At 40.1% G+C, this 23221-nt stretch overlaps 1 protein-coding gene across 1 annotated transcript in view; it reads right to left on the reverse strand.

Moving 5' to 3' along the window:
- Window positions 1-23221, reverse strand: part of LOC310949780 (serine/threonine-protein kinase BRSK2-like) — a gene marked incomplete at both ends in the record, with an annotated part of 184653 nt that overhangs the window by 56072 nt on the left and 105360 nt on the right. Inside the window, one exon of the mRNA XM_083917329.1 lies at window positions 12642-12736. Within this exon, the coding sequence (XP_083773455.1) occupies window positions 12642-12736 (95 nt within the window). The remainder of the gene's footprint in view (window positions 1-12641; window positions 12737-23221) is intronic.

The following is a 23221-nucleotide window of genomic DNA, read 5'->3' on the forward strand; positions in this document are numbered from 1 at the left end:
TAATCATGTCTATGATGTGTGCTTGTGCTGCTGACAGATCCATCAGCCTGCCACTTAGACCGGTGGCAGGCCACATCACTTAACACTAACAGACATGTCCCTGTATAACCTTGGTCATAATAAAGTCTAATGGCAGAGGTCCTCCTTACCCTGGGGTCAAAGGGTGTAATCAAGGGCTGATAGGTCAGGTGGAGTGGGACGTTCTGGGGAGAGGGTAAAAGGTGTGTGTTGGTGTGTATAGCAGTATGTGAATGGTCCTGCATCTGTTTGTGCAAAGGCCATGTGAAGAATGAGTGATTTATCAGTGACAGGCAGGCAGTGGATCCCTTCGGTAGACGTGTTTTTGTGTGTCGGCCGTCTGAAGTGTCTTTTTGTCAACTCGTCCACTCCGTCACTCACTCCCTTGGTGAGGGATATTTCGTACGAGAGGGTTGGTAAGGTGACCTTGGATTGTGTGGAGATGTGAAATGTGGATTAATGAACTGGTTTTCACAGCTTCGAGAGTCAGCACAGAACTGAACGTAATGATTACTAGATCTGAAGGTCATCTATATCAGTTATAAAAGTGTAAATCTAATAACTTACAGTTGCCTATATTTGCATGTGAGGTAGATGGAATTACTTCCCAAGTGCAGCACAGGAAGATAAAATTGGATCCTCAAAGGACACTGGAGAAATTTGTATTAAATGATATCGGCCGTCTTGTCTTGCAGAAGTGTGATTTTCTTTTTTTGCTGCCAACTAAGAAAGGGGCCTATTATGCTCATTTTCAGGTTTATTACAGGTTTCATTTTGAGTTTCTACTAGAACATGTTTACATGTTGAAATGTCCCAAAAAAAAAAGATTTTTCCTTGTACTGTCTTACACTGTCTGAAAAAAAAAAAAAAAAAAGCCCAGTCTGCTCTGATTAGTCATTATTTCTGGGTCTTCCATATTGGCGCCCTGGATGCATCAAGAAAATATGAAACGTTTGAGGCGGGGCCCAGTTTATTTCTATGAAAATTACTCAGTGGCGCATGAAGCCACATACGTTCAAATGCTGTATATAAGAATCCAAGTGATAAGCACTACATCCACACTCTCAGGCTTAAAGAGCAGGAACACTAGGGACTTCCACTGGCCAGGCCAGCTACTACCAGTTTAGCGGTCTGCTAACTTGAATGTATTATGTATTAGGAAAACTGGATACAACGTTCGAGGCGCAGCCCCATCATACTTCCGCACTGTTAGGGTCCATATAGCAGGCGCCCTAGAGACTTCCCCTGGCCAAGCCGGCTCCAGTTTAACACTCCACTAACTTGAATGGGAATTAGATGATTTATATCACGCAGGTCTTCTAGACTTTCAAAATGCTGTTGGACCGAATTAATCAAACTCTCATATTGCCATGAGTCATTTTGGGGGTTGTGATGCTCAAAAAAATGTATCCATGGATTTACAGACGTCTCTGACACCATTCTAAGTCAAAGGGAAATAATATTTTGGAGCTCAATTGTGTATATGTGACCGACACAGAAATTGCAATTCCACTTTTTGGCCACTATGACAAATTGCCCTCAAAGTCCAGTGCACTTCCTGGGGGACTGATGTGCGCTCCATCATGCACGATTATTGCAGTCAGAGACAGACTATCCCTGGCTGTCCTGAAGGCCCATTTCAAGGAACAGTTTCTGATTACGGGCTGTGTGCATTTCTCTGTGAATTGAGCATTTTGATATTTTCACAGTATTTAATAGCACCTTGACCTGCTTTATAATTAAAAAAAAACAGGCATGGAAAGACATTTTTTACAACATGTACATTTTTACAACATTTGAATTAATGTCAATTTGGGTGATAAAACTGTGTAAGGCCAGAGCATTCCATTGAGATGTAAGATAAAGAGAAACTCATTAAGCATGCATTTATTGGCAGGATTTCTGCATGTGAAGTGGACAACTTGTTAAGTTCTGTTACAAGATCATTTCTATAAAGAAAAATAAAACTAATCTGGACAATTGATTGAACACAATAGAAGAAAAGTGACCTGACTGTAATATACGACAAAAGCAAACTACAACACTGGTTCTGCTTTTTGTAAATGTAAAGTTATGTGAAAAGAACTGAAAGAAAGTGAGTAATGAATGAGTAATCAAGACTAGTTAGTGCAATAACTCAGGCAGACAGTACTGATTAACAAACAGTGATTCACTAAGGCAACTAATTATCTCCATATATGAATACATGGCCTATGCACTGACACATGAACCTGGTCAATAGTTAGCCGGGGAGAGGAGTCAATACTGGACAGACAACAGGTCAGTAGGTAAGACTGGTCAACTGAAACAACCTAAATTAGCTTGAAACTTTGTAAATAACTTCAAAATAGCTCTAATAATGTAATCAGGGAGTTCTTTTAGCTTCCACACTTGTTAATTAGGTGTTACACTGAGAGTGAGTCTTTGACACGTAAAAGGCACACTCTTGTGCTCTGATGGTACTGCGTATTTATACTAATTTACCATAATAATGGCCAACCATATGTGCAAAAGTATACAGCGCCTGTATGTATTTGCACAAGTGTTTGTGCTTTGTGGGCATGCACAGTGTGTGACTGAGTGAGAAAAGGGGGGAGAGAGAGCATGTTCTTGAGAGAGTGTTAGCACAACAGAGTCATTAGCAAACAACCCCCACAGGGATGTAGATGAAGGCACTGATGAAGATAAAAGTGTCTCGCTTTACATGTTCAACACATTGACCGCAAAAGCCCAAATACAGTATATATCAAGATTTGACTCAAACTCATTAACGCTGCCAAGTCTGAGCTAATTTCCCTGTTTATTTGCAACAACTAAAAGTGTTAAATTTATGCCTGCTTCATGAATTAATGTAGCATGTGCATGTGTTCAAGCCTTGTGGAAGCTAGTTAACAGGGTTGGGAGGGTTACTTTTAAAATGTATTCTGATACATACGTTAACATACATTAACAACTGTTGTCAGTAACCTAATCCAAGAATCACAATATTGAACTAAGATAACTTGATTACTTTCCATAATTTTTGGATTAGCTCGATTCCAATACGCAAATAGAGACAAGAGAAAAGAAATATCAATGACTGTTAGTTAAATGCATACTTGTGTATTCTGAACAATGAATAGAACAGTGTAATCTTAATAAATGGGGAAACCAAGATTGTTATCATAAAAAAATGAATCCTCTGCTGAGTGTGTTGGTTTTTTCAAGAAAATCTTATTTTTCATTTAACTAAAGGTAGTAGCCTATAGGCCACAACACATGACCCCACGGTGTAGTGTGAGACTTGTGAAGTGTTGAAACGTGTGCATGTGCAGGTAGTATATTATTCTTTATGTAATATGGACTTTAAATTGTAATCCTGTTTACAATTATGGAGGACTTAATCTGGCAAAATAAAAACATAAGCAAATAAATAAATGACTCAATAAATGAATTAATATGTCGTCAAATGTTCCAAAAATAATACTAATATAATTGTAGGAATAAATGAATTGATAAAAATGTGACAGTTGTTTTTTGCATCATAATTTCATAACACTGTACCATATATTCCTTTACTTTTCAAGCTTAGTTAACAACATAATCAAGAGATAAAGAAATGTGTTGGAGTTACATCAATGTATTTGTAGTTCTGTAAGTACAGTCATAGCCCTTTGTTCCGGATAGAATATTAGTAGTACAAATATTATCTGAAAAGATTTAGATTTTTAGATATGACTCAGAGCAGAAATATATAGTTGTCAACTACAGTTGAGATAACTGTTTACATACAGTAAAAACATATTGTGAAGTGCCTTCGGTATCGTTTACTTTTGGTATCTGTAAATTTCAGTTTACACTGAGAACAGTGTATAAAATGCATGGAATTGATAAATAACAAATACATTTTTGGGCATCATAATCAGATGTTTGCTTGGCATTAGCATGTTATGCCTTCAGTTTGTACTACTATCTATCTACTTCTGTATGTGTACATATTCTGTGGTGTGTGTGTGTGTGTGTGTGTCTCTCTCTGTGTGTGTGTGTGTGTGTGTGTGTGTGTGTGTGTGTGTGTGTGTGTGTGTGTGTGTGTGTGTGTGTGTGTGTGTGTGTGTGTTTGTGCGTGTGTGTGTGTGTGTGTCAGTAAGTAGAATTGGCAGTCTGCAGTGCTCTTTTTGGCATACTTGTCCACAAACTGTGATTCACCCCACAACCCTGCCTGTCTGATGTGAGACTATTTGAGACCAACTCTTGCATCAAGAGGACAGACAGAACCTTAAGGGGAATATGTGTGTGTGTGTGTGTGTGTGTGTGTGTGTGTGTGTGTGTGTGTGTGTGTGTGTCTGTCTGTTTCTTTGTTGACTCTGAGCAACTTGACAATGGTCATAGAGCTGTCATTCATGGTTTCATTTATGATACCCATGACTTTCACACAGAGGTACACGCAAACACACAAGCACACACACACATATGTGGAGTATGTGGTGGCACTCACAATGATGGTATGGTTTATGAATAGACATATCACAGGATTGCTGTTGCCAGTGATATGACAGTTGTCACAAACTGTGACATACTTAACTGTCCATCAATTATACTATTAGTACATTGTCACATACAACATTTCACACACACAACATGTCTGTGCTCATTCAACAATTTCACAAAACTGCACCAACGATGCAAGTGGTATATGTGCATCAATCAAGTGTTAATGAATGGAAAAACGCTGCAGATTCATATAAAGTAAAATAAAATCACTAAATCACATAACGATAGGCAACATGTTAAGATGGATAAGCCACTGGAAGTTTGTGAAAAAAAAAAAAAGCAACACCAAATAAAAAAAAGCAAACAACACTTTTTCATCTAGCTGACAACACAGCGGCTTCTGCCTTTGAAGAGGAGAAACAAATGCCATCGGTTTAGACATCTGCCTGTTTCCAGTCTAGCTCAATGGGGGATCCCGTTACATCTTGATTTCTGCTACCCTCCATTTCATTATTTGTCTGCACTCAATCTCTGTTTTATCTTGATCAGACATTTCAGAGATAAAATCAGTCAAACATCCCTGAGTGTGTTTGATGAGCTTTGTCACAACAGTAAGCAGCAGCGCTAACGCTTTACCATGTCTCTCTCCTGCTTGTGTTGGATCCCCAAACTACCAGAATTGTGTAAAACTCAATGTTTGGTGTCTTAAGTGACTGGTATTTAGAATGAAACACAATGTGGTAGGACTGCAAGCTCACAGTTCCCAAACATCATGTGCCCTGTAGGTAAAATATATTCTCCATTTCTGTTTCAGCAGAGCCTTATCGACACTCAATAAAGACTGTGAAAAAAAGTGGACATACATTGATTTGGGGGTGGTGATGAGGAACCAAATTAGGGCCTAGAATTCTGAGTGACCTTCATATTGAACAGACAAAGGGCTTTGACTTAAAGGTTTGGGGAAATCTGTAATATTATTTGGATTCCTACAGAACAGTATGAGAGGAAAAAGGGACAGAGAAAAACACTGAGTGACCATAAAATGAGTGACAGAGGGAGATTGTTTGATTAGTATAAAACAAGAATCCCTGAAACTGTCATGTTATGACTTCCTCATCGTTTTTTTCTGTAATGTAGCTATACTTAAAATATCTACTACATTTAAATGAACCCAAAGGAAGGAATTAAACTATGATTGCCTACTTCTTTATACTGTTTTTATTTAAAGAGAACAAATGATGCTTATTTTCAGGATCATACTTGTATTCTGGGTTAGAAAATGTTTGCTTTAATGTTAAAAAAAAACATTATTTTTCTCATACTGTTTGTCTGACTATATCTGTATTCACCCTCTGTCTGAAACGCACTGTCTCTTTAAGTCTCCCTCCTAAAAAAGCACAGTCTGCTCTGATTGGTCAGCATATCCGGGTCTTCCATGTCTGTACGCTTGGCGTCTCTGTACCATCATTACAGCCAATGAATGACTGTAACGGCTTTATAGTCGACTTTATGCCTATATGTGTTATAGTTGTAACATCACAACCATACAGAAGTCCTGTCAGCTCGTTAATGGCACAGTTTCTGAATACAGGCTGTGTGCTATTCATTGCCGATTGAGCGTTTTGATACTTTCACAGTATTTAAATAGCACATCGACCTGCTTTATAATTAAAATAGATTTGTCACTTTTTATAATATGTGACTTTTACATTAACCCAGCATTTCAATGGTAAAATACATCAACAGGCAGAAAGGAGCGGAAGAAGCAGCAAACATACAGCACTGTGTAAGCCTGTTAACATCAAACTGTGAGCTAAGCCATGGCTTCTGGCTCAGCACCATATAACGCTGATGGATCAACACACGGGGGCACAACATATGAAAGCCATTTATTTTAAGGGGTGTCTGTGTTGTCTCTGCAGCAGCACGCAGAAGCATGCACACAAAGACACACACAAACACGTATGCACACCACATGAAATTTAAACGTGTGCGCGTTGGAGGAATTTCTATATCCAACCCACTTGCGGCACAACAGAGATGGGAGAGAATGGCCAATCTATAATCATTAGGAGGGAAGAGTAGAGATGGCGGAGAAAGAAAGCTACAATGCTGTCAGCGAGGTGTCGGGATAACAAGATTAGACCTTGTATGATTCATCTGTGGCCGTGGCATTCTGCTCCTCACCCGCCCACCACAATCCCTGTCGGATGGTGTACTCAACCTTGATACCTTGCTTTTCTCTGCCTTTTTAGTCCTAAATTGTTATTTAAGATGGTGTGCCATCCATACAATCCATGGTGTGTAAACTTGGATATCATTATGTCATATAGTTATCCCGAATCAAGCTTCCCTCCTGTTTTTTTTAATCTAAAGTACAAATGCAGATGTACAGAGTAGACTGTGTGGATTTCACAAATTCTATGGTTGCATTGCTTTAATTCCATAGAAGAGGCAGATTTTCCTTACTGTATTTATTGATAGGAGATCACATACAAACAGTACTGACATTGTTCATTAATGAGTGAGAAGCATTGCTCCTTATAATTGTCCTTATAATTTTAGACCATCTTAGGTAATGCAGACTGTCGACTCGGTGCTGCCTGGTGGTTCTCAGCTCTTACATACGGTATCCTTAGCGCTTCAATTATTTGCTTCAGGGAGCAATTATACTGCTCGCTTCTCCATCTCCACACTCTCTTTCTCTCACACACACATTTTTCTCATCTGAAATGTTATGACTGACATCAAGGACAGTCAGCAAACCACAAGTAATCTCACCACGCTAAAAAAAATCCTCCACAAAAACAGAGTAGCTACTATATCTACATCACAAAACATCCATCTAAAATGTTCTAACTTCATGTACACACACACACACACACACACACACACACACACACACACACACTCTCTCACTCTCATCTCTCTCTTCCCTCCCCTCTATCTCCCTTCATCCTGCACTCCATCCCTCCTCTTCCTTTCTCTCTCTGGGCTTGGGGACAGTAGAGTGACTTTGAAGTTTTGCTGCTTCAGGAGGGCTAATTAGTCGTCCTTATCCCAACAGTAGCAGCAGTAGTAGCAACACTGCCACCAGCTCACACTAGCTCAGAGGGAGAAAAAGAGCAGCCATCAACAGCAACCAATAACTGCTGCATGCTAAAGATACACTTCTCCCTGTGCTAGTTGTTAGGGCTAGTGGCTAGCAACAATTTAACTCACCCCGAGACTAAACTGCGGATTAGTGAAGTTGCTCCACTCAGCATAATGATATGGTACAGAAAATACCCTGCTCTCTCAGGGAAAGCTTGTCAGACCATAGTTGACTGCAGTGGCAAGATTCTACTCCATTTTTTCCACCATGTCATTGTCATCAATATGACCATCAGTCATAGAGTAGGCCCTTGGAAACATTGAAGAACAGACTCATGATTTTCCACTGTGCAATGTGTAAATCTTCAGGCCAAGAAGAAATAACGTGCGCTCCATGCATAGAAAGTCATAGAAACGCGCAGGAGAAAGACAAAATCAAAAGCACTTCATGGAAGTAATGAACATAGCAAATAGTACTGCAGATGTGAGTGACATAAGGTTGTGATCGATTTAGCGTTCCATGCTCATCTGCTTTATTATTAGGACCGAGTAATATATCTCATCACTTTTTTTGTGTCAGATGGATAAGATCGATAAAATAGTTATTTACTTAAAGGGATAATTTCCTTATTTTAAACCAGCTCTGTGTCATGGCAATGTGGGCAGTGTGTGCAGATGAACTGTGTTTGGCTTTCCTCCATGGTGTAAATTCCAGAATAGCAGAGCAGCGAAGCATAGCAGCAGAGAATAACAGCAGAGCATAGCAGTGGAGGTATGCCGAAATTCGCAGAGGGCATGAGGCACGCCCTTCTACATATTACGACAGATTGTGATGATGTGAAATGCATCCGGTGGATCTCTGCAGTTTCTTGGTGGATCTCCGATACTCCAGAGGGAAGCCAAACACTGTTCATCTGCACATACTGCCCACATTGCGGTTTCACAGAGCTCAAATTAAATTAGCATTTATCTCTTTCAATAATAGTTCTGTAATTTTTAGTTCCATTTCATTAAGGAAAATAGCTGGTATAGTATGTCTCCATTCGGACATTTAACATTTTGGCTTATTTTGGTTATGAAAAAAAATGTTTTGAAGAAACATGTTTATAGTTCTCAAAGTGAGTAAGTACCAAAATGCTGGTAACGTATTGGCACTAATATGGACATTTTTAAATGATATCCAGCTTTACTTATCTATACTTGTGTTTCTCAAATTTCTCTTGCTTATGACTTTAATTTTTCAGAATTCTCATGACACATGACATGTTGTGTGCATATAAGTTATGTTTATTTCTGTGTTCTATTTTCAGTAGCGTGCATGCAGCTTTCGGTGGAAATTTTTTGAATCATATCTACTATACAACTTGGTAATCATTATTCTAATCTCACTGTTGACTGATGTGATCATATGTATGCTGACGATTTGGCCATACCATGTGTGAATGTCTCATTAATAGTTCAAGAACAAAACACACTCACTCAGGAAATATGAGTAGTGACGTGGTGTACCTGCTAAGGCTTCTGTCTGTGTTATCTTGGCTCAGCAGGGTTTCTCACAGCTTGTGCATCTCTCTGTCCTGAGCCTTGCTCTCTGTTGCCCTCCCTCTCTCTCTCAAGTCCACAGCGCTACAGCACAGAGACATGGCAGTGAGCGAGAGAGAGAGAGGGCTGGGTGGGTTTCAGAAACTTTAACTACTCCCTAGAGAAACACACACACATACACGCACACACACTCACACATGCAGTGTTGGTTCTGGGCTTTTCTTTGCATCGGAAAGCCACGCTCCATTCTGTTTGGCCTCAATGCCAATGACTGCTGACATACTGTCATATGTGCACATACTGCGTATTCTCTTTCTGTCCATTTCTCTCTCATCATTTGAGACGTGACGGGAGCCACTTCACACTGATGGGAGACTCTTATCACTATTAATCTAACTCCATTGTTAGGTTTTCTGCAAGAAGTGGAAAAAAAACATTGAGCTTGCTCTTTGAAGTAGTCAAGGCTCATTCTGTGGTAAAAAAAAACTGACGTAAAGTTCATAGACAAATTCATTATTCAAGACAACTCAGTTTCTTTCTGGTCTCATAGTGTCACAGCCTGTGGGCTAAAGAGTTGAGCATTAGTTATACAAATTTCTATACAGTGAATGGAGGAAAGACCTCTATGCCAGATATTCTGAGACAATTAATTCGACCCGTCTCCTCATCTACACAGACTCCTGACTTCCAAGGCCAGTCTGAGAAAGGACAGACGTAGAGGGATGACATGTGTCATGGAGGATGTGTTCGTGCACGTACATAGAAATACGTGTGTGTCTGTATGACACAAGTACACACATTCTTATGAACACTTGTGTGCATGTATGTGTGTATCGGTGTGTGTCTGCATGCATATATGTGGCGTCACCTGCAGAAACAGCAACACACTCCCACTCAGCTCGTGTACCTTTACCATCTGTATCATCGTAGTATGCACACACGTGCGCGCGCGCACACACACACACACACACAGACACACACACACACACACACACACACACACACACACCTACACACACACACACACACACACACACACACACACACACACACACACCTGTCCAGGAGAGTCAGTTTCTCCCCTAATGGCACCACAGGGACCCAAGACATTAACATATTAAAAGGTGACATTTCACAGTCCAAGACTTGCAGTAGAGTGCAGTGCAATCACTCTGACAGCCACAGACACATTAGACTGGGAATGGGAATACGGGAAAGTAGCTGGATTTCAGAAAACACCTGTCCAGCCACTGTAGGAGACCAATGTCTAGGGTGAACTTTACAAGTGACTTCACTAACAGTGTAGTCTTACACCAATATACTTTATATAGTCAATATACTTTATATGTAAATATATATATATATATATATATATATATATATATATATATATATATATATATATATATATATTGGAAAGTACTGGTTAGTAAGTTCGTTTACCAGGGTATCTCTAGGTAAGACAGTGTATTACATTGAATTATAATTGAGGCCTCAAACTGGTGCTAGTACACATCAATTAGATTTCCAAACTACTGAATTTTAACTGTTACATCGGTGTGACAAAGACACAGTTACATGTGAAATGATGGTGGTTGATTATTATTCATTATTAGTGTCTTTGTACACACACAAACACACACACACACACACACACACACACACACACACACACACACACACACACACACACACACACACACACACACACTCACACACACACACACACACACACACTCACACAAGCTCACACACACACACACACACACACACACACACACTCACACACACACACACACACACACACTCACACAAGCTCACACACACACACACACACACACACACACACACACACACACACACACACACACACACACACACACACACACACACACACACACACACACACACACACCAGGGGCCAGCAGTTGAGAGAAGAGTGACAATGGCTGAGTTCAGTAATTGGCTCTCAACTGCAGCTTCAGCAAAAGCCTTGGTCCTGTTGGAAACCTGTCTGTGTTTGGCATCTGTTACTATTATTTTCCTCTGCAGGACAGCACATGTGAAACACCTGGATGACTTGGGACATTATCCCACTACTTTTCTCTCTGCTGTCAAATGTTCCAGGGACTACTTCTGCTACAACTAATAATACTTCTGTCAGTACTGAGGAAATAAAAATGACCTGTCTTTTCCTCGTTTAAATATTACACTACATGCTAAGCCATATATAAGACAGAAACTGAGCATTTTCATCAATGAACGAGAAAAAGGCAGGGAGTCTCTGGCAAAATGCTGATTAATACTGACTGTTTATCAAACAGCAATATTCAAGGAGAGCTTTTCATTTAAAGGTCGAAATACACATAGTTCTTACAAGCTATTCCCAAAACTCATCAAATAGAGACGTTTTGCGTCGGATACCAACGCACTCATATGCACTAATATGCACTCGCAGTCGGATCGGAAAACAGAGAAACTTGGATTGTGACACACACAGAGGGAGAGCGACTTCATTATCTGCTCAGGAAGCAATCACTCGATTATATCTTTACACAGCAAATATTTGTTTATCTGTCTACATTAATGTTTTGAATGTCAAGTACAATTTATTTAAAATCTAATGATGCTGCTGCAGAAGTGATGCAAAACGGATGGATTTTCCATTTGCAGATAACCGGTACTGTCAGCAAACCCATCCACTTCCTGCTTTCTAGATCATAAGCAAAACATTACAATAGGCACTCCTCTCTGCATGTGTCCTGCGAAAGACAATTTATAGGTTGTAGCATCCTGTTGCCCTTTATCTCTGCTCTCTTTACAACTATTCCATCAACATAAGGGACAATTTTGCGGCATGCAAATTTTGCACGGGCACTGAATATAACTGCCCAGCAGTAGCCCTGGGATGTTATAAGGGAAAATGTCCTAACTGTATCCTTCCACACAGGAGGTGTTTCCCCCAGGCGACTCAAGTGTTTTGGGGGTAGTTTTTGCAGTGAGGGTAAAATTATAGTTGCAGAAACCTGTTTTATTTTTGAGTCACCTCAAGATTTCTTGGAGGCTCTGACTCCTGGCAGGGAAGCCAAACAGCTGACTGCTTAATTTCAATATTTGAAAAGGATGAACATCAGCTGCTTAAAAAGACACATGGCCACTAATTCAGCCAGTAATTCTACTCTTCATAAGGCATATTATGATATGAATCCCTCATATTCAAACATTTTTGCAAGATCAGCCTTTGATTAATGTCGAAATTTCAAACACACTTAAGCATTCCACTCCTTCTAATTTTGATTTTAAAATAGCTAGCTGGCAGTCAGCACAGAGGGGGCTCTTTGGGGGACATCATTAGTCAGTTACAGTCCAACTCTTAGTGTTGGCTCAGTTAGCCGCCAGCTGCATATTAAGATTAAGATTTAAGAGACAAAAGGGTTAGCAGAGTGGAAACTAACTACTTCTAAAAGCCCAATTGTAAATCTGAAAGCCACTAAAAGAATTGAGAGTAGTAAACTTACCTTCATTAGTACTGACTCGCTGAGTTTCTCACGATTGACAATCTTTATGGCAACTTTCTGGCATGTTACACAGTGGATTCCCAGCTTGACCAACCCTGCAAAAACAAACAGGAAACACAGTTTATTAGGTAGAATACTTCATACACTTCTTAGATGACCATGCTTAGAAGTTATGGCAAGATGATGTGTTTTCAGATGTCACCAAGGAGGCATCTAGCACATCATTTTGCACTGGACTGAATTTACGGTGCATAATGTGTTTCTAGTGAGCATATTTAAAATAGACACGAATTAGAGACCATGGGATAGGATCGCAGCAGCTGTGATACCAATTCAGACCAGGGGCCTAAAGTTGGGGTAGCAGTCTCTTTACCTACTTCTGGCAACCTTGCTCGGACCACACCCATCTTTGACTTCAACCTTTATTTTGATCTCAACTACAGCTTGTACCGTTATTGGGCCAGAGGCCTGTAGAGTTTCATGACAGTATCTTGCACGTCCACACACAGACAGACATATCAACACCTGACACAGTACTGCCTCTGTGGAAGTTCATGGAATCTCAAGGACCACATTTTCACATGAGGACACACACACACACACACACACACACACACACACTTTTTTTTTTTTTAGCTTACCACTAATGTGCATTGACCAGAGCAATGTATTTTTCGGTCTGGGTATCGCCAATGATTATCCCAAATCAATTCAATACATTTCGCAAGGTCCTAGTACGGTTAAATTCGATTTCCCATTTGATTTGATTTGATTCAATACTAATTTTATGAGTGCCATTTTTATTCTGATATCTTGAGATGAGTTGTCAAGGGACCCCTTTTTGAAAACTGCCATGCCAGTTTTCCCCTTGAACCCCCTCAAAAAGCTTTGGAGCAATTGTTACCCCCTTCCTGACAAGTTAGCTTGACATGGTTGGAAATAACGGATTATTTAGATTTTCTAGGATCAGTTACTCTTTTCATGAATCGAATGGGATCATTCAAATGAACATTGAGTTTAATTAGAAAATCAATCTTTTAAACCCAGCCTCATGTATAATGGCAATGTACAGAGTGCTGATAATGACTTCTGAAGTGTAGACAGTTCCTTAAAGAAACTGCCCTCTGTGGTTTATTTGAGCCATAAAGACAATAAGTGAGTGGGCCATTTGTGTTATTGATTCCTATAATGGGCAAAACAGCTGTGATGCAGCTGTGTTGAATTAGCTCAAACAGACAATAAAAGGTAGCTGTAAAAAAACACAGTCAAGGATCAGTTGTTGAATGGGACTCAGTATTGACCAGGGCTCAGAAATGACAAGAGTGAAGCAACAATGCAACACTCTAAGAGAGTATATCAGGATGTCACAGTTCAACAACCCAACAGAAAACATTATCCTTTACTTCACAACACAAACACATTGACGCGTGGGGAGAGATTTAAGTGTTTGATACGCCTTACCAGTCAGCTCTTTCGTGTGTCAAAATCAAAAACTCACACATTATAAATCCTGTGATTCGCCACAGAATCACAAAAGCATCTCCCCTGCTTTGCCCTAGTAAGTCTCACCAGGTATCCTTAGTCAAATGATCTAACACAAACAATGTAGAAAACAAGCAGAGATACCCCGGTAAGTGTACAACATTGTGCAAGTGTGTGTTTTTAATACAGGGAAGCCATGACAACCGCGCAAATCCATTTTTTTGCCAGGGACCACAGAGCTGCACACACATTAGACAGATTTTCGATTTTTGTTCGCATAAGATAGATACTTACAAACTGAAACAAACACACATACAAAACAAATTTTAGCTCTCTATTATTGATTTCCCAAATGGCTCCTTGGTGCTGCAGGGATTTGGAGACGACAGAAGATGATTTTTAACTTTGTAAACTACAGCATTTGAGGTCCCTGATGGCTGGTACACAGAATTTACAGAAATACTGAAGTGGAATAATTTGAAGGCTTTGATTTCTTGCCACACTTGCGCTGGCAGGGATGAAGAAAGTGGGATTAAGTAAATAAGTGTGACTATAATGTGCACTAGACAGAAATGTTGTAGTTTCTATAAAAAGCATCTTGATGTAGAGGAGCAACGTCCTACATCAAACTGACCAGCTGAAATAACTGTAGGTTCTAGCTCCCTCTCCCACTGTTTCTCACACAGTTTGATTTCTATATGAACCAGCAGAAGACAGAGGCGAAGGGCTTTGAGGAGGCAGGGGGTCAAGTCTTCTGACACCACAGAAACAAACGGCAGTGATGGAGGAGGGAGATAGAGAAGGAGACAGAGAGAGGACTTAAATGGAAAAGAATATGTGAAAGATGAAGGGCAAAAAGTGGGAAAGATTGTGAATCACAGATAGCACATTATTCAAATGACAAGTCACAGATAATTAAGCAGCAATGGAAAGCATTGCGTGGGAGGGAGGCTGTGGCTTGGGAAATGAGGGGCCGTGGGGGCCGAGAGTAGAGACACATTGAGGAGAGGAGACGTGAGAGGGAGAGAGAGGAAGAGAAAGAGATAGAGAGAGAAAAATACAGAATGACGGAAGGCAGAGCAGAGAGATAGGAAGTAAGCAGATGCTGAAAAGAGTACGATAAAAGATGTAGAAAGATTTAGAAAAGCGGATGAGCAGTTGAGCAGGAGAGGGAACGCTAGACAAACCCATTAGCCCTGTGATGGTAATCATATGTTAATGGGTGCTATAGAGAACCTCATAAGTCATGATAAACACATTAAAAAGAAAAGATCTGCCTGCAAACACGTGAAAAGTTAACCAGATTATTTCCCTCTCTATCCATCTTCCTCCAATGCCTGTGTTGTTGTTAGCTGAGGGCGCATTAGCAGGAGGGAAGGCAGCACATTATGATTTTACAACCACTTTGTGTATGGATTGAAATGAACTCTCACAAGGAAATTCAGTACATAATACAAAGGGACATAAGGCATAATCTTCTTTTATATCACACACATAAAAATCATAATTTAAAACAACAATAGAACTAATAGTGGTGGTTCCACTGGTTGTGAAATAATAGCAAGAAAATGTTGTGTCCAGGAGATCAGACTCCTTAAATAAACAATATTCCTCACCAACTTATAACCACCTGAGGAATGTCAAGCCAGAGGAGTGTTGATATTCTGTAGCATGTCCTCACATTTACAAAATTGAAAGTGTCAATAGGGCTTACCAACATGTGACGCTACCCAGTGCAACTCATAAGTTGACCTGTTGTTATTGTATGCAAAATACGAGTACTTTTTGATCTATAAATTGCAACAAGAATACGAGAATACAGCTGTGGCAGCTCTAAGTCTATTCTTTAAGGCACAAAGGTGCTTTGAGCTAAATGCTAATGACAACATGCTAACACACTCCCAATGGCAATGCTAATGTGCTGCGGTGATGTTCACCATTTTAAGTTAGCGTGATAACATAATATTTGCTAATTAGCACTGTTAACTGTGTTAACACGACATACAGTTGAAGCTGATGGAAATGTTACTATTTTTTGTCAGAATCAAAGTATTAGAAAATTTGAAATTTTGACCAGATTACGGTGCTAGGTGAAAAGTCAAGAGATCTGCAGTTATTAAAAAGTTATGAGGAGAACATGAAGGTTTGTACCAAACTTCCTGGCGATCCAAACAGGAGTTCAAAATCCAAATGTTACACTAAAGGCCAAAAATACTGAAGGTGAATCACTAAAGTCAAACAGCTTCATCTTGTGGGAGCCATGAATGTCTGCAAATAATTGGAAATCCACCCAATAGTTGTTGAGATATTTCAGTCTTGACCAAAGTGGTGGACCAAGATACGTTTCAATACCATCCTAGCTTGAAAAAAAATGAATTGCATTTTATATCAATATCAACATAGCAACATATGCTAGAGCAGTGGGTCCCAACATTTTTCTTAAGGGACCCATATTTTTACCATTGTAAACTTTGATGACCCCCCCCATGAAAATAAAAATAAAATAAGGAACCTCATAACTTCTTTTACATGAAATACTTTATATTTCAGTTATTTAATAACAGCATGGGACAATGAGGAGAACCTGTGTATGATTACAACATATTTCTTCATAACTTGTACTTTTAAAAAAAACTTTTTCTTTAACATATTTCAATATGTTACCTGCTTAAATTAATTTGAAAAACGGCCTTTTAAAAGTACAATTTCTTTTTTTTTTCAAATTAATTTAAACAGGTAACATATTGAAATATAATAAAGAAAATGAATTATCATAAAATTAAAATACATTCTGCTCTCATTTTATCCGTTGCTTCTATGAAGCCAAACTCAATATAACTTTCTTGGTAGCCCCTCTTTTTCTTTTTGACATTTTCCGCAGTCTCCTCTACCTGACGCTTCGCATCTCTCCCTTAGCTCCGCCTAGCAACGACTGCTACACGGAGGCGTTCAAGTCACACACACTCTGTTCCTCGTGATATAGGCCTATAACTTATTCATTAAAATGATTAAACCCCTTAAAATCAAGAGGGCTTCACGGCCCCCCCTGGATCTTTGACGTCCCCCTTGGGGGGTCGGGCCCCCAAGGTTGGGAACCACTGTGCTAGAGCATATCATCATACATAATGTCAAAGTGTGCACTAGAGACAGAGACATACTTTCCAAACAAGAATGTACGGCAAAAATGTTTTTCAACCCAGACGCGAAGAAATAGGCCTAATATGTACAAAAAAAAACAAATCAGACAATGAATGAATAAAGTTGGCCTGAAACACACTCTCTGCATCACAGCACAAAGACTTGTGCTTGTACAATATCTCCCCAGAAGCATGTTTCAGCCTCAACAGCATTTTAATCAATTATGAACCAACCACCTATAAAATAAACTCCCCGATTGATACCCTAATTGTTTATACTCTTCAGTGATTCCTTTCTACCAATGTCAAACCCCAACATCCTCTTACAACATGAGTTACACGCAATTAAGGACATAAGATTGTCTCAAAATAATTGCTTTGTGACGTGTCTCAAGTATGTGTATAATGTAATATCTAATTCACCGTTGCTTCTATGTGACCCAGAATTCCACCCTGACTCTCCACCTCTCTAATGTCTTGTAATGAGCGTGATTGCCTTACTCCCAGTGCCCCTTTCACCTGTCTGTGACTGTACCCCAGAGGAATCCCTGTCTGCCCTGGGTGAACACACTGACCTGATCCTAGAGTGGAAAAGCTGGGGGGATGGGTGTCTGGGAGATGCCCCGAAAGACACCAAGGTTTCGTCTGGATCTGGCTGGGCTGAGCAGGTAGGCTGTCTTTGAATATAGCTTCAAACGCAGGGCTTTGACTGAGAGCACACAGGAAAGAGCCTCACAGGGGGCATACAGAGAAGATTACCACTGTAGTTGCCAATGTCTATGCATGATTATGTGTGTGAGCATATGGATTACATTTTAATTTTGTAATTTCATTGGTATGTAACTCAAAAGGAAACTATAAAAACAACTTTTTTTAAAATGTGCAGTTTACGGACAGGCATGCAAAGTCTATGTGTACAGATATCTTTGTAAGTGTACAGCGGATGCATAGGACAGTACTGTGTGTGAGTGTCACATGTATGGAATCTATTAACTAAAAAAGAAGGACATATTTGGACTGATATTGGCACATACTGTACACTTATATATGTTTCATTAACACACCTATGGACAAAGGCTGGCTGTGCAGCCAACCTGAGTTTGCAACGCCACTGAATCAGCAAGTCCATCGATCTCTCCTCTCCTTCGCCCTCCTCCCAAATCAATAGCATCAAAAGCTCTCGCCTTCACAACAATGTCAGAATAATGACACCAGCCAGGGACTTATGGGCTGAAGAGGCCACCATCGACTGACCCGGGGCCTCCATCCGGGCTCTGAACTCTTTACTTTCCATGCCACTCCGTGATTAATGATCTAATGTTGAGGGACTGCTGGAGGAAGACACAGAATGAGAACTTTGGTCCATGCCTCAGTGAGCATCAAAAGCTGAGGAGTGTTTGGCCGCACTGTGCTGCAAGCTGCTGCATTACTCCGAAATAAGGATGTCAATCATTCCCTCGCTGGATTGGACAAAATCTGGGATGAATAGCAATTTTTTTTTTTTTTGTAAAAGCGAAACTGATTGCAGAGCCGGCCATTGACTGTAGGAGAAGCACCACAAGAGCATGTAAGGAAAAGAAGAAAGAAACAAAAGAAAGTAGAAGTAAAAAAAACACACACACTTGGAACCATGACTGTGTAGTAAGTCATCATAATTGGAAACAGTAAATGAACAACAATATCTGCACCTAGTTGTGAAAATGTAACTCTTCATCTTTTTAAACATTCTGGCTTTTCCTATTCTGCGCTGCATCACTGTGCCATGTGCCAGGTTTGGTAATGATTTTTTTGTCTCCAATCACTGTCTCTTCAAAAGTGAAGGTGTTTCATGATATCACAGCTGAACTTGCTGACATGTGTCCTGAGAACATCTGTAATGGGTGTCTAATAGCATAATTTAACCAGAACTAACCTGACACATTTACAGGTAACTTTAAGTTCATGGGAGTTGAGCCTTGTCTACCCCCAACTCACACATAAGCTAAGCAAAAAAAAGAATGACGTTTAGGGGATCAAATATCTTTGGAGGTGACAAATTATTTTACAGTGGGGCAGTTCTTCATCTTTTTATGTCTCTGCACTGTCTTTAAGTATAGGTAACCCAGCATATTTTGGGGAATTGGTTAAATTATTTCCAGATAATTCTACACCATCCTTACCCAATGAAACTGTTCGAGATTCTACCATTTTCTCCCATGGAGAAAGTATATGTGATGTTTTCTTGAACATTTTATCTCACCAGGTTATATATTTGAAAATACAGGTTTTCCTTCCATTGACTCTGATCACAGTGCACCTTGCTCTACAACCACATTTAGCATTCAGATGTTTTCCCTGATTTTCAGATTTGTGTAAGTGTTTAATGTTACGTGTTCTATTGATGCAAAAAAGTCAACCAGGGCTGATCAGATAGAATAAGGGTTGTTGTTATTAGCAGCTCTATTTCTGGTTGAATGCCTAATTTATATTTTCTTAATCTGTCTGTAATAAAAGAAAGCATCCCTGACCTTTGGAAGACAGCATATGTCCTACCTGTGCACAAAGGGGGCCAGCTCAATGAGCTGAATAATTATCGACCAATCTTGAAATATTCATGCCTAGCTTAAGTTTAGAAAAACTGGTGAACAATCAGGTGAGGGCATTCTTATCTCAACCATAGACTGCATAAAAATGGACGTAGCCTCACCGACAAGGTCCGTTCTCTCAAATTGATCCAATCATACTCGCGTATGAGATTGGAAGTCATGGTGCAAGTGTGGGTATTTAATTAGCATAACAGAGCTAACACATTCTGTTCCTAAACCATGTGTTGGTACAGTTGATCCAGGAGCAAACCCTTTTGTCACTTATGGTAACACCACCACACAAATGACCGCAGTCAAGGTCGAGATGTCGGAGTTAGGATGCTAATCCTAAAAACTAGCCTCCGGGGTGAAGTGAGGGCCAGCGGCTAACTGTCACTCAAGAGACTGAGCCCCTAATTATTCATAAACTTTAACCTCCAATAAAATAAAAACTAGCCTGGTACAAAAAAATTCACCCCCCTCAGTGTTGTCATGGAGATATGACCTAAACATCCAGACTAGAATGTTTTTTTGTACCAGGCCTTAAGCTTCTGAACTTGACAAACTGCAATTTCTGGCGCTTCTTTATTGGAATGATTTGAAGGCTTTGATTTCTTGCCACACTTGCGCTGGCAGAGATGAAGAAAGTGGGATTAAGTTAATAAGTGTGATTATAATGTGCACTAGTAGGTGAAAATGTTAGAAACAGTTCAATTAATCTTTACATGGACAGCACCATTTTATAAACAACTGTTTAAATATACTGTTGCCCAAGCGCCTCAAAACTTGCATCTTGAGTTCTGTACCATACAACAAATTTAATTTGACCTTAAATTACTGTTAAACCCAGATAAAACAAAAAAATACATGCTTTTCTCCAGAAAACTGACAGTTCCGCTGAAGTGAATATTACTACTCTTAATGGGACAATTATTAAAATACAATTTGCTTATTAATACATTGGCTTCTGGCTCGATGACAAGCTGTGCTTCCAAAAATATCTATTCTTATCTAATATCTAATAGAAATCCTTAGAAGCAAAACATGCATTTTTCTACAGAAAAAGAAACATGCATTACACATTAATGCAGAAAGAGAAACTGTGTACTGTAACGATATGCACTCCACTACCTCTACTCTTAAACTGCTCAATTCACTTTATCATTCAGCTCTTAAGTTCATAACTGGGCATGGCTTTAGAACACATCAACATTAGCTTGGCCCTATCAGTCAATTTAAATCCCATCGGTCTAATTTAGTTCAGTGTGAACCTGTTGGTGTCCCTTATGATGATGTCCCAGTGTAACTTCTATGTTCTTACAGTATATTGTTTTATATGTACTGTTATCATGGCGTCTTTGCAGTAGAGAGCTTGCTCAATCAATCAGTCTGAATGGGCTTGAGTTCCCAGTGGGCAATTGTTGGCATGTATATGTTTGCCTTCCTCTGCCTTCCCTTAAAACTCTTAGGCATGGCAGAGCAGCCAGGAAAACCCCCACTCCTACCAAAGAAACGTTTTCTCTTTCTATGTTAACTTATGACAATTCCCTGTCTAGCTCCCAAAGCAATCTGATCAGCGGTCGATATATCATCTGGCAGTGCATGACCCCTCTGAGATACCGAGAGGGTACAAGGGAAAGCTGCGAAGAGAGGACAGGAACACCCTGCTTGAGCCTAGGAGAGGCTACCCACACACACTTCAACAGAGCCACACACACACACACACACACACACACACACACACACACACACACATACAATGTTTCCAGCTGTATTCTTCTCATAGCACTGACATCCATGCAGTTAAAGATCATTACTGGATAGCTTGATTTCAATCTGGAGGCGACTACTAGGAGAAGAGAGAGAAGGATGAAAAAGAGACGTCTCCACTTGCACACCTCTCTCACTTTCAAACTTGATCTTTCAGAAGCCCTAAGCCAATGCTGGCAGATGGTAGTAGCTTATGCTGGCTTAGCTTTCTCTCCCCGAGGTGCTGGCTCTGAGAAGCCTGTTGCCTTAGGGCACAGATCTGTGAGCTGCTTTCCACTCCTGCTATCTAACCCTGAATGCTCTATGTGAGGGCTACGGCTCTGCACTGGGATCAGTGTTTGAAAGGAAACACAATGTGGTACTAGGGGCTTATTCCTCAAGCTTCTTCTGGCCATATGGAGAGCCCCTGTTGCAGAGCGTGGGAATCCCCTCCACCAGGGCAAAGGGCAGGAGTTGAAGACCTACAATATCATCAACCATCACAGCTCTGTGTACTGTCTATATTTGTCTCTCTCACTGTTCTTCACACAAATATAGAAGCAAACACAGACCCATTTAATTAGCAGGAATGTTGACTAAGTCTAATGGAATTATGCTCTCTTCAGTTTTGTTCACTCTATATACAATTTACTAAATAGAGACTGTACTCTCAAACATGTAGGTAGGTGGTGACTAGAATAAAATATAATATAGTCTTTATTTCAGTTTGTATGTACTTGAGGTAACAAAGTCCCAAACACAAAAGGTTATGACACATAAATGCCTTCATAAGGTCTGTTTGCAAATAATAATAGAGAACATAGTGAATCCTTCCTAAAGAAAAGCCATATTTGCCAAAGCAGAATGGTAATAAAGAAGAAACGCAGTGATTGTTTTCACCCCTGGATATAAATCTATTAGCAACATAAACAAGAATACAAATGGTCCACTGGGACTCCCAGAGCATTAAAAGTCATGTCAAGGGGTTCTGACCAAGCTAATGGCAAGCTTTACCATGTGAACAAGTGAAAACGGTCTTCTGAACCTAGTAGCAGGCATCGCAGGCTCCTTCTAACCAAAGTCTAGGAGGCTGATAACCACAGAGAACACCATTCAATGGAGTACTGTAGATATGCAGACATGCAACATAATAAATTCTTGCCACAAAATATCTGCTTTTGTCATCTATTTCTCTGCTTCCAGTCGGTGTGTAGGCTCACTTTCTCTCCCTTCTGTTTTGTTACTCCATGTACTTCTCTTTCCCTCTTTTCACAGTTTCTGCCAAATGTTGCCCTCATTCCTCCTCTACCCATCAATGTTTTCTGACTCATTTATCTCCCCTTCCCTCTGTTCATTCTCTCATCTATGCCGACAAAAAGAGAGAAAGAGAGGCAAAACACCAGCAGAAGCTGTTGAGTCATACTGTGCAGGAGGGAGAAAGCATGTCGAAGATCAAACAATGCTCACTTGCTACTCAATGAATGCAATCTCGATGTTTGTCTCTCCTAGCCTGTCTTTCCTCCCTCTTCATTCACTAAATCTCTTCCATTCCTCCACATTCTCTCCTTGCATCTTCAGGCAGCCGTGCGTGACGTAAGCCTACCCAGCCTGCATTCCCCTGCAACCCTCTAAACCCTACCAGCCAAAG

Source organism: Echiichthys vipera, assembly GCF_963691815.1.
Source record: "Echiichthys vipera genome assembly, chromosome: 7".
In the NCBI taxonomy this organism is placed as follows: Eukaryota; Metazoa; Chordata; class Actinopteri; order Perciformes; family Trachinidae; genus Echiichthys; species Echiichthys vipera.